General features: G+C 42.6%; 1 protein-coding gene across 1 annotated transcript in view; it reads left to right on the forward strand.

Moving 5' to 3' along the window:
* Nucleotides 1–11,506: 11,506 nt before the first annotated feature.
* Nucleotides 11,507–16,720, forward strand: part of LOC116889066 (ralBP1-associated Eps domain-containing protein 2-like) — a 70,367-nt gene continuing 65,153 nt past the window's right edge. Inside the window, exons 1-2 of the mRNA XM_032890250.1 lie at nucleotides 11,507–11,581; nucleotides 11,726–12,142. Of these exons, the coding sequence (XP_032746141.1) occupies nucleotides 11,507–11,581; nucleotides 11,726–12,142 (492 nt within the window). The remainder of the gene's footprint in view (nucleotides 11,582–11,725; nucleotides 12,143–16,720) is intronic.

Consider the following 16,720-nt stretch of genomic DNA (forward strand, 5'->3'; position numbering starts at 1 on the left):
AATATTGGGCATGTGAGATAAACATCCACTTTAAAATCAACACACACTTCTGTTTCTCCCAGTCCCAAAGGAAATCAGGCATTGTCAGTCAGATGTGCTGAACTTTCTTCTGCACTCGCATTCTAACATGAAAAAAGAATTGACCAGTTGCCAGATATTTCATTAGTTTCTAAGACAAAGGCACCCTTTCTTCATACTGTTATCGTGTCTACCACTTCTGGGTATTATTAAAGCGCGCAATCGTGTTGGGAGCCAGGTACAGTGGTACATATCTCTAATCTAATTTCTGCACTTGAGAGACCAAGGCAGGAGGACTGGTCTGAGTTTGAGACCACCCTAGGCTACATAATGAAACTATTTCTTAAACAGACAAGCAAACAAAATACAACAACAACAACAACAACAGCTCAAGTCATATTTATACAGGAGTCTTAGTAGGGGCTCACATATTGGAATGAACAAATAAGACTGCAGGAGAACATGCTTGATAATGCTTTTTCCATAATTTTTTGAGGCAGAGTCTTATGTCGTGCAGGCTGTCATCTAATTCACTATGTACCGGAGGATGACCTTGATATTCCCCTACCTCTTAAGGGCTAGGGGTTGCAAATGTATTTTATAAGCATGGAAGATTTCAGATGCAACCCCCTTTTGGAGAGAGGGTCTCAGTCTGAAGTCCATGTTATCCTCCTGTGTCAACTGCTCAGTGTTGGGGTTCTAGGTGTGGGTCACTTGGTATACATAAAGAACGTTGAGAGACTTGTGTAGTGTGTGTCCTCTCCTCTATCCATTATTCACCTAGAATAATTGTCCATATTTTCAGGTTTTGTTTCAAGCGTGTCTTCACAACCTTTTCTTTTCTATTGTGAACTTAAAAAATAAATTACATTGAGGTGGAGGCAGGAGGATCAGGGGTTGAAAGCCTTGTTCACTACATAGCAAGTAGGAACAGCCTGGTACACAGCATACCATGTCCCAACAAACAAGCAAAAATATCCTTTCAGATCATGGTCTAATTGGGCCCATATTTTTTTTTTTTCCGGAGCTGGGGACTGAACCCAGGGCCTTGCGCTTCCTAGGCAAGCACTCTACCACTGAGCTAAATCCCCAACCCAATTGGGCCCATATTTAAGTTTCCCTCATGAGTAGATCATATTTTTATTTTTAAATTTTTTTGGACAGAGAATCTTATCATGTAGCCTTTGTTGGTGTAGAACTCACGATGTAGATCAGGCTAGCCTCAGACTCATAGAGGTCGTCTGACCTTTTCTTTTCTTTTTTTTTTTAATATTTATTTATTAAATACATTAGCTGTCTCAAAAACCAGAAGAGGGCATTCGATCCCATTACAGATGGTTGTGAGCCACCATGTGGTTGCTGGGAATTGAACTCAGGACCTCAGGAAGAGCAGTCAGTGCTCTTAACCACTGAGCCATCTCTCCAGCCCTGGCCTTTTCTTCTGAGTGCTGAGATTAAAAGCATGGATCATCATGCCTGGATTGAAAATTTTATTATGTGAAATTTTAGAAATCCATGAAGTACATAGAATAATAGTATGAACCCTCTTTTACGTACTATCGACCCCCCTCAGCATTACCAACCCACACCCACTGCTTTAATCTGGGTGAGGCAGCTCACATCTGTAATCTGGCCATTTGGTTGGCTAAGAGGAGAATTGTAATAACTTGAAGGCCGGCTGGGGTTACAAAGTAAGCCTTGTGTCTCAAAACAAACAGATCTTCCTACTTCCACCTCCCACAGCCCAGGTTTGCTGTCATGCTTCCAGATGAGTGAGGGAGGAGAATTCTAACCTAGCTTATGCCTGCTTCTGTGTGTAAACAGAGAGGGAGGTGCCTGCCGTGCTGTGTGTTTTAGGAATTAAACAAGAAGAAATGCTACATTGCCATAACCTCTATCATGTGAAGAGCATCTATCTCAGTGGGTATTGGAAGTGGCTCTACATGGATTTTCCACTGCAGAACATTAAGTTCCAATGGCCTTTCTTTTCTTTTGTTTTTTTCTAAACAGGGTCTCAGTATGCAGCCTTTGCTCTCCTTGAAACAGTAATCCCACTTGCTCGCCGGCGTCACCCCACATTGATCTTTCAGTCTATAGGCAAGCATTAGATCCATTCATGGAAATCAGTTATTTCCTGTGGGCTCTTTCTGCAGAGACTGGAAATTTTAAGGGTATAACCTAGAAGTGCCTTCAGTGTGTTAAAAGTTAAGTGTGTAATGAGACTAGCTGAGGGCCATTAGCAGACTGCTCACCAATAGTCCTCTCCTAGTCCAGGGAATCTTGGCAGGGAACCAACAGTGTTAACTGTAGGCCTGAAATTATTTTCACGGTAGTTAGGGAAGAAACTGGTTAGTTAGTACCCAACCTGTTGGTATGATTCCTGGCTACACAGCTTGAATACATTTCCAAAATCCCTTTGCTCTGGCTATATACCTTATTTCTAGCCAATGGAAAGTAGGGAGAAGTGATCTGGCTCTCTCGTGGGCTAACCAGTAACTCCATGCAACATCTTCCACATCTTTTCTTTTTACAGTTACTAGATGCATAGGTACTCAAGGTCTCAGGAATTGGAGGTTCCAGTAGTGTCCTTGAATGAGCTTACAAACGCACTCCTACAGAGTCATGTTGGGCTGTGATGAGATTAAAAAGATTGGTTTTGTTACCCTGTAAGACTTTTTGGTTGTTTGTTATAGCAAGTTGGCTTATCTCACTGCTCTGTGAATGTTTTCTTTTCAGAAACATGAACCATTGTAGAACATTTGATTCTGTCCACTTAACCAGTCACAGTCCTTGCTCAAGTCTGTGATGACTATCGGGCTGAATAACTAAGATAAGCATTTTTCCAAGCCAGGTTCTATATATGGTGCTGCATGTCTGAAGCCAGAAGGGTGTCAAGTTGGAGGACAGCCTGGGCTCTACAGTGAAAACCTATTCAAGAACAAAATGAATCAAACACCAAACCCAAATTAAAACAAAGAAAAACAAACAAACAAACAAATAATAGCAACAACAATAAGGAAACAGAAACTAAAACCTCAAGCAAGGAGAAAGTCTTCTTTAGCTCATAGTTTTGTCTTCTGGGAGTTAGCACAGGAATTCAGTAGGTGTAAGGTAAGAAATAGCCAGCCCATTCATTAAGATAAGCATTAATCCATTCACAAGAGTTGAGCCCTTATGATCCTAATGACCTTCCAGCTGGACTCACCCTCTTAAAACTTTAACTACTTCAGTACTGCCTCACCGGGGACCAAGCTTTTAGCACATTATCCTTTGGAAAGGAAGTCATAATAGCAAGAAAGCCAGTGACTTATGATCCCATTGTCATTAGTAGCATATAGGGCACATGAGAGGTCAAGAATTCCAAGTCTTGGGGTTGGGGATTTAGCTCAGTGGTAGAGCGCTTGCCTAGCAAGCAGAAGGCCCTGGGTTCGGTCCCCAGCTCCGAAAAAAAGGGAAAAAAAAGAATTCCAAGTCTTCTCTTTTCCTATGAGCTTGGAATGAAAGCAGAAAAGGAAGTAATAAATGTTTACCAATCAACTTGCTTAGAAAACATGAAGTTACACAAAAGTAAATTTTATCCAAAGGAGCGCTAGCCTCTTCCCGGCAGTTCAGGGAAGACAACAGCCTTTAGTGACAGCAAATTAAGCCCTGTTCCTCTTATCAGAAAGAGTTTCATTTTTTCCAGGCACAGGCAGGTTGACCCTGAAAAACAGCTGCCTGGGAAAAGCGGTCTTGGTTCGTCTCAGATAACTATGATACTTTTTTCATTGTAAATCTTTCCATTTGTCCAGACAACAAAATCTTTGAGTTTCTGTCTCAGAACGTGTTTAGTTGCCCAAAGTGGAGCCAGGGCCCCAAACCAAAAAAGCAACACAGCGATAAAAGCATATGTAAGAATGCAACATTATAGATCAAACCTACGGAAGCCGAGGAGGATATCTGTACAGGTTCTCCATTAGGCATTAGCCAGAGCCAGTTGTATGCTATTGTTAAAGACTTTTTTATTGGTCTAACTACTAGAACTGATTTCTCCCTGGGAAGCTATAATAGTGCTGTAGAAATAACTATTTAGGATCCTATTGGCTCCCCTGTTGCTAGAACTGGGTTGGAGACGAAGACTTAAGTCTGTCACCACAATCAGCCAGCTTCCTTTTTTCCCTATCCATGTTCTTTCTCACTTAAGAGTCTATACAAAACACACTACCTGAGAAGTTTCAAGACGTCCTGTATTTGGAAACAGAGTTCTCAAACATGTTTGCATTCTGGGGTAGGTGGAATACCTGAATTCAGGAGTGGGGGCCGGAGAGAGGGAGGGAGGGAAAGAGGGAGGGAGACAGAGAGACAGAGAGACACAGAGAGAAACAGAGATGAAATAGGGTAAGATCCATTTCTTTTTTCATCTTATCACTTCAGTATTTTTTCTTTGTGAGCAGAGAGAAAAAAATGTGGCCAGGGGAATAGATTTCCCTCTCATACTGATAAAGATTTACCTGAACTCAGTAATAGCAAGAAGAAAAGGTTAAAATGAAATAAGTGATTATTTGGTGTCAAAATTGAGCACTCCATTAATTTCCACCCATTATTAAAGTTTTTTCTTGGTTCAACTGGAGGTCAACATGTAGAAGAATGCAGATCAATCCATGCTTATCACCCTGTACAAAGCTTAAGTCCAAGTGGATCAAGGACCTCCACATCAAACCAGACACACTCAAACTAATAGAAGAAAAACTAGGGAAGCATCTGGAACACATGGGCACTGGAGAAAATTTCCTGAAGAAAACACCAATGGCTTATGTTCTAAGATCAAGAATCGACAAATGGGATCTCATAAAACTGCAAAGCTTCTGTAAGGCAAAGGACACTGTGGTTAGGATAAAATGGCAACCAACAGATTGGGAAAAGATCTTTACCAATCCTACAACACATAGAGGGCTTATATCCAAAATATACAAAGAACTCAAGAAGTTAGATCGCAGGGGAGACAAATAACCCTTATTAAAAAAAATGGGGGTCTAGGTTGGGGGGAGGGCAATGGGGAGAGATGGGAGGGGAACACCCATAAAGAAGGGGGAGGGATTAGGGATGTTTGCCCGAAACCGGAAAGGGAATAACACTAAAATGTATATAAGAAATACAAGTTAATAATTAAAAAAATGGGTTCAGAGCTAAACAAAGAATTCAACAGCTGAGGAATGCCGAATGGCTGAGAAACACCCAAAGAAATGTTCAACATCTTTAGTCATAAGGGAAATGCAAAATCAAAACAACCTGAGATTTCAACCTCACAACAGTGAGAATGGTCTAAGATCAAAACTCAGGTGACAGCAGATGGCGAGGATGGGAGAAAGAGGAACACTCTCCATTGTTGGTGGATTGCAGACTGGTACAACCATTCTGGAAATCAGTCTGGAGGTTCCTCATGAAATTGGACATTGAATTGCCTGAGGATCCAGCTTATACACCTTTTGGGCATATACCCAAAAGATGCCCCAACATATAAAAAAAGACACGCCGCCCACTATGTTCATAGCAGCTTTATTTATAATAGCCAGAAGTTGGAAAGAACCCAGATGCCCTTCAACAGAGGAATGTATACCGAAAATGTGGTACATCTACACAATGGAGTACTGCTCAGCTGTCAAAAACAATGATTTCATGAAATTCATAGGCAAATGGATGGAACTAGAAAATATCATCCTGAGTGAGGTAACCCAATCACAAAAAAAACACATGGTATGCACTCATTGATAAGGGGCTATTAGCCCAAATGCCTGAATTACCCTAAAAGCCTAGAACAAATGAAACTCAAGACGGATGATCAAAATGTGAATGCTTCACTCCTTCTTTAAAAGGGGAACAAGAATACACTTGGCAGGGAAGAGAGAGGCAAAGATTAAAACAGAGATGATGGGACACCCATTCAGAGCCTGCCCCACATGTGGCCCATACATATACAGCCACCCAATTAGACAAGATGGATGAAGCAAAGAAGTGCAGGCAGACAGGAGCCAGATGTAGATCTCTCCTGAGAGACACACCCAGAATACAGCAAATACAGAGGCGAATGCCAGCAGCAAATCACTGAACTGAGAACAGGACCCCCATTGAAGGAATCAGAGAAAGAACTGGAAGAGCTTGAAGGGGCTCGAGACCCCATATGAACAACAATGCCAACCAACCAGAGCTTCCAGGGACTAAGCCACTACCCAAAGACTATATACATGGACTGACCCTGGGCTCCAACCTCATAGGTAGCAATGAATAGCCTAGTAAGGGCACCAGTGGAAGGGGAAGCCCTTGTTGAGAGACTGAACCCCAGTGAACGTGGATTGTTGAGGGGGAGGGTGGCAATGGGGAGGATGGGGAGGGAACACCCATAAAGAAGGGAGGGAGGGATTGGGGATGTTGGCCTGAAACTGGGAAAGGGAATAACACTCGAAATGTAAATAAGAGGGGTTGGGATTTAGCTCAGTGGTAGAGTGCTTACTAGAAGTGCAAGGTCCTGGGTTGGTCCCCAGCCCCAGAAAAAAAAAAAAAAAAGAAAAAAATGTAAATAAGAAATACTCAAGTTAATAAAAAAGTATTATTGCAAAAAAGGAAAATAAAGTTTTTCTTTAGAAAAGATATTACTACTACTGCTACTACTACTACTACTACTACTACTACTACTGCTACCACCATTACTACTGCTGCTGCTGCTGCCGGGTAGCCCTTGCTTGCCTAGAATTTTTGTAGATCAAACAGTTCACAAGATCTGCCTGCTTTGGCCAAGTGCTGGGGTTGCAGGCCTGAGCCACTATGACTGGTTTAGTAAGAACACTTTGAAAGTGCTGCTTTCCCTCTGTTGTTTTCTAGGTTATGTATTACTACTGCTGGACCCCTTCTGAATACGCCCCTTCATCTTTGTTGACAAGGCTCTCTCCTGTATCCTGGAGGTTTGCATCAGAGGCTGTTCAGCTCTCTAGCCCAGTTTGCTTTTTCTCACTCATTGCCTTCTGGCTGCGAGGGGTCTCTGGTGTGCTTACCTTTCCCAAGATCACCCTTTCTCCCTGCCCCCACTGTCCCATCCATTTACCCCTCCCAGCTCCATTCGGTCTCAGCAAACACCAATGCTCTTGTCGAGTTTTCTTGGGTTAGCATTGGTTCATTGACTTGTTTATAATTGCCAAACTGCCACAGAATTTAGCCCGGGGTACACAATTCAGCACTTAATTATATATTGTCTCATTAGTTTTGTTTATTGTGCTAATCCTTGCTTTTTCTAGTGAGGTTGTTGACTCCTTGAAAGCTATATCTCTTGTATGTTTTTTAAAGAATTCTTTGAAGACTCCAGTACACACACAGTAAGCACCTCTTGCCTTATCAATAAATGCTGATTATTTTACTTATAAATTGACAGGCACAGATGTAAGACTTCCTACATATCAACATTGTAATAGCCACATTGTAATATCTGCTGCTTGATAAATATTTTTCAGCTTTATTGAACTGACTTGAGTAATGAAGTGAACTCCAAATGTGGTGCCCAGATGGACTAACCATACCTGCCAAATGAAGAGAAAAATGCTTTTTTGTTGGTCATGTGACTATATTGTTTCTCTGCTGCTGTTCTAAAGTCACCAGGACCAAAAACAATGTACCAAAGAAGGAGTTGATCTTGGCTTATGGTTCTGGAGGGATACGTGTCCACGATGGCAGGGAGCTATGAAAGCAAATGGCAGGCATGGCAGGAAGCTGAGAACTCACAACTTCCACAACCATGAAGCTAGGTTGAAATGGTGGAGGCCTTTAACTCTCAAAGTCTGCCCCCAGTGACGTATACCTCCTGCAGCAATATGTTACCACCCACACCTTCCAACAGTGCAAATAGCAGGGAGGGCCCTATGGGAGGCCTTTCATTCAGACTACTACAGGACATAAAACCTGAAAATGCTAGCATTGGGGAAGTAGAGACTGGAGGATCATAGACTCAAGGGCATTCTGGTATGCAAAGTGAAGCCTTTTCTCTCAAGAAAGTGTCTTCCTGACTGGGGGCAGTGTTGCATACCTGTAACCACAGTACAGAGCAAGTGAAGGGAGGTAAGAGGATCAGAGTTCAAGGCCAGCCTGGCTACAAGAGACCCTGTCACAATCAATCAATCAATCAATCAATCAATCAATCAATCACATCATCTATCTATCTATCTATCTATCTATCTATCTATCTATCTATCTATCTATCTATCTATCTACCTATCTACCTACCTACCTATCTATCAATCATCTGTGTATCTGTCATCTTCCTAATCTACTTTAGAATTACTATGAGGCTTATATGAGATAGTGTGGACAACAATACCGAGTAGAGCTTTTTATATCATCCCACTAGAAGAACATCAGTGGCTGTGATATCCTATACTTGTTCTTGCAGGAGTCCCTGGGGGAAGTGAGACTTGTTGCCTATCACATAGAGCAAACTACTCTGTTATGGAGCTACTCTCCAGGAAAGCTAAGACCAATTGGAAACGGAGGAAGAGAATAACCTATCTCATGGCTTCTATGTTCCCGAGAAGGTGTGACGGTCATGGGAAGAGTGATGAGACTTTGAAGGAGAAATTCTCTAGAGGTAGACAGTCTCTGCTGTCTCTCTACTTCATTCTTTATGTATTGCTGCTGTCTTCTCTCCCAGCAGTTGTGAAGCAAAATGTGGAGTGAGGAATGAAAGCTTTGAAGAGAGAAATTTTCTGCATTCATAAGCAAACCTGGGTTCACCTCCTGGTGACTACAAAGCTAAGACAGGCAAGGGCAGGGCAGGAAAAATGAGTGCTGAAATGTTAATAACTTTACTGGGGAAAATGAGTTATGTCCAAAACAATGCCTTTTGTAAACAAAAGAAGCATGGGGATTTTATTCCAGGAGTGGACACACATGCAAACACGAAAGCTCTTCACGGGCAGGAACATTTCTGAGCATACTCAGTTTAAGGAGCGAGTTCAAGGAGAAGACACACATTTTTGGCTGCCCTTAGCTTAAGGTCATTTAGCCAGTGTTCAAAAAGCTACAGAAGACAGGCAACTCTTTTGGGCTGATCAGTTTGCATTATAAAGATAACAGGAGTGTCTCTGGGTATGGTCAACTTTCACGCTAAAGTCTTATGAAACTTTAAAAGAAGAAAAATGGACAGGGCATAGGAGCTTGTCTAGACATTGACTTCCACTTAGCTGCTAGCATGCTTGGGCTGAATCTTCTTTACTTTTTCTTCTCTGGTACTGGAGAGCAGACTTGTGCTTGGCACATGCTGGGCAAATGCTGTGCTACTGCGTCATATCCCTACTGTGGATCTTCTGCATTTTATTTCTCCAGAGTCCAAAAGGGAAGGATAATTCTGGCCAGAATTGAGGTTCTTTTTTCTTTCGTGTATCTCTTTCTTCCCCTTTCCTTATTTGCTTCCCTATCTTTGGACTTCTTCCTTCTTTTCTCATCCTTCCATTGGTCCTTATTTTAGTTGACTATAATACCAAAGTGCGTTTGTTATCATCGATAGTATTTCTTGACTTGTCTTTGGTTTTTGTTGTTTTGTGATGTTACGGTTCTTGTGATGGGTCTTCTCTGGAGTGGTCTGCCTCTGGAGTGCCAGGATTACAGGAATTTGCTACATCTGACTGCTTCATGATTGTAATAAAAACAAAACTGTTTGTAATGGTATCTCTCTCTCATCTATCTATCTATCTATCTATCTATCTATCTATCTATCTATCTATCTATCTATCTATCTATCATCTATCTATCTCTATCTATCTATCTAAACTCTATATCTATCTATGCCTGAGTGGCATGAAACTCACTTAGTAGTCCAGGCTGGTCTCAAACTCACAGATATTCTTCTGCCTCTGCATCCTAAGTTCTGGGTATATGCCACCAGGTCCAGGTCTAAAGGGTACTATTATTAGAGTTTAGGCACAAAGAGTTTTTCCCTCTTTGAGTTGGTGTTTTGCAGTTAGGCACGCATGTGCCATGGTTACATTTGTACACCTCTTCTCAAGAACAATGGCACTTAAGATTTTTCTTTTGGAGCCCAGCATGGTGGCACATGCCTTTTATCCCAGCACTTGGGAAGCATAAACAGGCATATCTCCATGAGTTTGAGGCCAGCCTGGTTTACATAGTGAGTTCCAGGACAGCCAGAACTATGTAGAGAGACCCTGTCTTAACAAATAAAACCAGATTTTCCTTTTGGAAAAAATGTAAATATATAAGACTTACACTGCCATTTTCAATGTTGTTGTGAGGCAGATTTTTTTCTTCTAGTGTATTATTTTGTGGACTTTGTTTTTCTTTTTGCAGGCTAGCTTGGAATTCACTGTGTAGCTAGAGTAGATTCAAAATTTCAGTGCTTCTCCTGCCCCAGAGTCCTAGTGTTCAGGTTACAAACCTGAGCCACCACACTTAGCATAGACTTTCTTTCCACAGAGGAGGTTTGGCTAGAGCAATAGCCATCAAGGAAGAAGCCCATTTGAACACACACACACACACACACACACACACACACACACACACGGTTTTTAAAGTTCTGAGATCTAGTGTTGACTTTTTTTGGTAGGAACTTGGACAAATTTTGGACAAAATTTAAAAAGCTGCTTGTTTTCCTGCCAAAAGAAGTGTTTTTAGAACAAAGGGCCTTGTCTAAAAAAATAAAATAACCAGGACTAAGCCACTACCTAAAGATTCCACATGGACTGACCCTGGACCTGACCTCATAGGTAGCAATGAATATCCTAGTAAGATCACCAGTGGAAGCCCTGGGTCCTTAAGAAGACTGAACCCCCAGTGAACGGGATTGTTGGGGGGAGGGCGGTAATGGGGGAAGGGGGGAAGGGAACACCCATATAGAAGGGGAGGGGAAGGGATTGGGGGATGTTGGCCCAGAAACTTGGAAAGGGAATAACACTCGAAATGTAAATAAGAAATACTCAAGTTAATAAAAAAAATAAATAAAATCCTCCTAGAAATCAAGGACACTGTTACAGAGGTCAATATTTTCAGTTCTTAAGAAGCATAAATTTTCCAGATAGTGTCTCCCACCGTTTCTCAGATTTCAATAGAGCACTGGCACAGAATGCACCTCACCTCTGAAAAACAAACAAAACCCCAAAACGCATTTTTCCACTTCTTTCCTTTAGGACTTATAGGTACCTTCTGGTACTTCTCAGTAAGGCTCACATCCAGATCACAGCCATACCTGAGAAAGTGACCTAACTCCATCATCTCTGGGGTGGTGCTGGGACCCCGTTCATAAGAATTCCGTTTTTTAGCTTTTCAGGACATAGGCCTTACAGTTTTAGAAGAAGGAAAATCCAACTTTTCTTGCCTGATTCCTTTTCTATTTGGACTCCTCATCTGCTTGGGACTTCTAATGAGACATCTCAGTTTTCCCCATCCCTTGAAAAGCGCTGTTTTTCTTGTGTGTGTGTACAGATGTTCCCCTGCCAGCCAGGATGGAGATCTCAAGATGCCCCTCGTGAACAGCGTGGGCTTGGAGGGCGTTGGCAGCTGCTCTCCCCGCCCGGCCTCGACTGCAGAGCAGGTGAAAGGCTTGGGAGGGCGGCGGGCGGAGTTGTGTTCCTTACCTGGCAAAAGGGCGGAGCGGGGCGGGCTTTAGGGGAGGGGCCCAGGTGGGATTCTGGGCTATGATTGGTCAGTGCCGCGCCTGTCTCCATGTGCCGCGCAGCGGAGGCACAACATTCAAGCCCGGGGGGGCGGGGCCGGCGTGCGCTTGGAGGAAGCGGCGGCGCTGCAGCTGCGGGGCGTGGGGGCGGCGGCTTCGGAGGCCGAGGCGGTGGTGGTGGCTCTGGCGGAGGCACGAGCACCTTGGCCAGGGAAGGCGCTCAGCTCGGACCCTACAGAAGGCCCTATGGAGGTGGCGGCGGGCGGAGTCGGCGGTGCGGGGCCGCCGTTGCTGCTGAGCGATAGCGAGCAGCAGTGCTACTCTGAGCTCTTCGCGCGCTGTGCAGGCGCTGCAAGCGGGGGCCCCGGACCTGGCCCCCTCGAGGCTACCAGGGTCGCCCCTGGCACTCTCACTGCGGCCGCTGGTCCGGTAGCCGATCTGTTTCGAGCGTCGCAGCTGCCACCGGAGACATTGCACCAGGTATGCCTCTGCGCTCTTTTATCCCTCACGGGTCTGTGTGGACAGTGTCTATGGGAAGAATGGAGCAACAACGACTATTCCCGGGGATCTGGAGGGCGGCGGCCAGGACGGCAAAAAGAGGGGGGGCTCTGCAGCCGAGGATGGCGGCGACGCCCTTGTCCCCAGGGACACCAGCCTCCTCTGCAGCTCCTCTCCTTCTAGCCCGGTGCTTGGGTGTGCTCTTCGTCCCTTGAGAAAGTCTTGACACCCCTATCATTTCTGGGGGTTCTACAGTCTCCCAGACCCAAAGTTTGCCCTATTCTGGAAGTGATGTTTGTTTTGGCTGCTGTCTGCTTTAACCTCTGTTCCTTGCTCCTGCCCCTCCCTTTGTTGACTACACTCTCGGGGTGCCTTACTGGGATTTGAACTTGAAGGGTGTGTGCATGTGTGCCTGTAGGCTCTGGGCCTACAGCTACATGTTGTCCTCCCTTTTTAATACTTGTGATATGTACATATCTGCTACATATATTTGTTCACTAACGTATTTCTGATTATTAGTATAGAAGTGGAAAACCTTAGTGCCCAGTTGTAGAACAAGACAAGAACATTGGTCAAGTCCAAAGTAAGTTCCCTATTTGGGTCCAGGGGTGGATTCAGAAGTCTATAGCTGTAGTTTCCCATCTTATTGTCACTTGACTTTGGCATGGAGTTACGAAACAAAGGGTGTCATAGCTTCTTTCTGTCTGCCCCATACCTGGAAAGGAGGAAGGAATGATTCACAGCAGGTGCTGTTTTTGTTTTGTGCTTTCCTTGAAGCTTGGACAAAGGTTGCTTGGTAAACCTTTGTCTGTCATTTGATGTTACCAGCAGCAAATGGGGATAATATTGTTAATATCAAGCCCTAAATATGAACCTCTACTTAAAAAGCAATAGTGTGAAAGTTATTAACGAAAACTGAATTTTTACAGTGGTGAGCAAAGGCTTTAAAATGTAGTTCCTAGGGAGTACTGAGGGTTTTATGGTTCACTTGCCATATCTTTCTTTGCCTTTGTGAGGCTCACTCTTTTCTCTCTTTCCTTCTTTCTTTCCTCCTTTCTTTCTTTCTTTCTTTCTTTCTTTCTTTCTTTCTTTCTTTCTTTCTTTCTTTCTCTCTGGCACTCAAGACTGTTCTATACTGCTGGTGCATGACATTGATGCTCGTTTGTTTGTGAGCATAATTTTAGCCACTTGGTTCACCTTTTCGAATTGAGAATTTCTGAACATGATTAGTATTCATAGAATTTAGCATGGTTGTTTGTTCCTGTGGAATTCTGTGATAAGGAGATAGTTCTGCCACAATTGCTAAGCAGTTGAGTTGCACAGGGTGATGATAAGGAGTTGGTGTTCTGAAACAAACTAGCTATTACGAGGACCTCAGGATACTGCTGAACATAATAAATTCACTAGTGTTCGAGGCAATGCACCAAATAATTGCACTGTACATCTGGCCAGGATTAATTTGTGGTCGGTAATACATCAAGTGTGATAAGAGAAAGGGGCATATGAAAATTGGTTGAGGTTTCTGCAGGAATTGGCGAGGGGGCTTTCCTGTGAGATAACCAATGCTTTCTTGAAGAACATATAATTTAAAAAGAACCTAAGGTACAGAGACTTAGAGGGGAAAACTGTGTGCAAAATACTACTTCAGATGCTACCAAAAGGAGCTATTCCTAGATTGCTTATTGTGAGTCTGAGATTTATGTTCCCTTACTCAGCCCAGAGAAATAAAACACAGTCCCTTTCATGTAACCAATTAGAATGACTTTTGGTACAGGTAACAATTAACATTTAAAGTCACCCAGCGGGAACTGGGAAGGGTAATGAAAGATGGGATCTATTGGACATCTAACTTTTATCCACAACTTTGGTGGTGTGTGTATGCTCTGTCTGACTTAATTTGTTTTAGCTCATTAGTGTATTGGCTATTTTAAAACAAATGTAGAAAATTCCCCCCTTTCCCTTCTAAACCGAAACCTGAAAGTTCAGATTTAAGTGGCCCAACAGGTATAACTGCTCAAATCCCGGAGACAGTAACCAGACCTGATAGTTTCTATGGTTAACAGCCAGATTTTCCTCGTAATAAGCATACGATTGAGATGACTGTACTGGAGGGCTGGGGATTTAGCTCTGTTGCTAGAGTGCTTGCCTAACATGCATGAAAGACTAGATTCAGTCCCCATCACTGCCCCAAATCGGACATGGTGGCACGTATCTATAATCTCAGCACTCTGGAGGTAGAGGCAGAGGGGCCACAAGTTCAAGGTTATCCTCAGCAACATAGCTAATTTGAGGCCAGTCTGGGTAAATGAGACTTTGTCTTAAAAATGATTATTATTATCTATTAACTCACAGAGATCCAATGATAGACCATTCTTAGACGTCAAGATTGGTTATAAAATATTGTTTAATCTATATTATCAGGAGAAGCCATTAAATGGGAAAATTCAGTAATATCTGATTGTCAGATAATGGATTAAAGCAAAGAATCACATCCTGGCCATGAGAAGTAGGCTTATTTTACTTTATATTTATTTATTATTTATACATATAAGAGTTTTTCCTGCATGTGCTTGGTATCCACCAAGGTCAAAAAAGGGCATGGGATTCCCTGGGATCTGCAGTTACAAACAGTTGTGAACTGCCATGTGGATGGTGGGGATTGAACTCTGGTTCTCTAAAGAGCAGCAAGTGTCTTAACCACTGAGCCAGCTCTTTAGCTCAGTAGAGATGTCTTTAAAATCTCTGTACGATCTCATCTTTGAGAAGTCATTAACATTTTCAATTTACAGTCCCTCATGGCTCAAGCTGGTCTTAAACTCTTTATGTCGCAAAAGTTGACCTTGAACTCCCTGTGACTACCTCCCAAGTGCTGGGGTTACAGGTGCGTGCCACCACAAGCCACTTATTGAAAATTAAAAAATAGCTTTGAAGAAACTGCTTAATCATTAAGGAGACAACTGGTAAAAGAAAATCAACAAAATCCTTATCAGGAAAACTTTTTCCTGTTATGAGATTATTAGCTGGAACTATTTATTTAATTTTTAAATTATTTTTCCTTTGGAGATAATGTAATTTCTCCCTTTTTTACAAACATTATTTCCTCCTTCCTTTTTCTATTGTCAAACCCTTGCATATACTACTCCTTGCTTTCATTTAATTTATGGTCTCTTTTTAAATTCATTGTTTTACACACATATACACATATATGTATATACACTTACCTTCTTAAATATAACCTCTCAGTCTGTATAATGTTACTTGTATGCGTATGTTTTCAGGGGTGACCATTTGGTATTGGGTAGCCAGTTGGTGTGCTCTTCCCTGGGGAAAGCTATTTCTCCCACTCAGAATCTCTCAATGCTGTTGTATAGGGTTTAGGCACCCCCCACACTCCCATCCATGCTAGCATGTTTATTGTTGTCTTTATTCAGCCTGTGCTTAGACAATCATGTTGAGCCGATCTTGGTGTAGCTTCTGAGAGTCCTAGGAGACACAATCTCACAGCTAACTCTCTGAACCTCTGGCTCTTAGAATCTTCCTATTCCCTCTTCTGTAAGGATCTCCAAGTGTTAGGCATGGGGGTGTTTTGTAGATATATCCCCTGGGATTGGGTTTCACAGCTCTGCACTTTGATCGGTCGTGGTTTTCTATAATGGTCTCTTTCTGTTTCGAAGAGAGGTTTGTTTGATGATGGGATGAGAACTACACTTATCCCTGGGTATAAGGACAAATATTTAGAATGTAGTTAGGCATTCTGCTAGTTGGTTGTAGGCTTTCATCTAAGCTCCATGACTGCACTAACACTGAGTATTTAGCTGCCTAGGTTTCCAGAGCCAGGCATGCCTTCCTTCTTGTTGAATGGGCCTTAAGTTCAATTAGAGACTTGTTTTGGTTACCTCCAAGGTATGGCTATCACTACTTGCACCTTTGGGGTTATTGTGTCGTGTTGGTTATTGTTGTGGTTCATAGTTAGCCAGAACTTTTCTTTTAAAATGTAAATGAGAGACTTCACAGCTGTTTCAGCAGGTAAGCTTAGTTCCAGCACCCATACTGGGGGCTTATGACCTCCTGTAACTCCAGGTCCATTGGATCTCGTGTCCCCTTTTGGCTTCTGTGGGTATTGTTTTAATGTGCATACCCCCCACATATACACATAATTTACCACATATACACATAATTTACCACATATACACATAATTTAAATTAAAATAAGACCTTTAAAATGTAAAATGTAAAGTATAAATGAAACTTTTTTGATTCTTTAGATCCAGTCATTTTATAACATGTATTTTTTTTGAGACGCCTTTTCACTAGTAGTAGCTAGCCCTGACTAGCCTTTAGCTTGCATCAACTTACATTGTCTCAGCCTCTGGAGCTCTGGGGTTACAACTGTGTGTCACTATAACACATACCTGAGGGGATGAGGGGGGAATTCACTAACCCATAATGTTATATACTGTTTAGGAATACTGTTTGAAATGGTGCTTTTTTTTTTTTTTCTGAGACAAGGTCTTATGCAGCCCGGGTTGGTCTCAAACTCACCATGTAAGTGAAGATAAC

The sequence above is a fragment of the Rattus rattus genome, chromosome X (assembly GCF_011064425.1).
Source record: "Rattus rattus isolate New Zealand chromosome X, Rrattus_CSIRO_v1, whole genome shotgun sequence".
NCBI classification, from domain to species: Eukaryota; Metazoa; Chordata; class Mammalia; order Rodentia; family Muridae; genus Rattus; species Rattus rattus.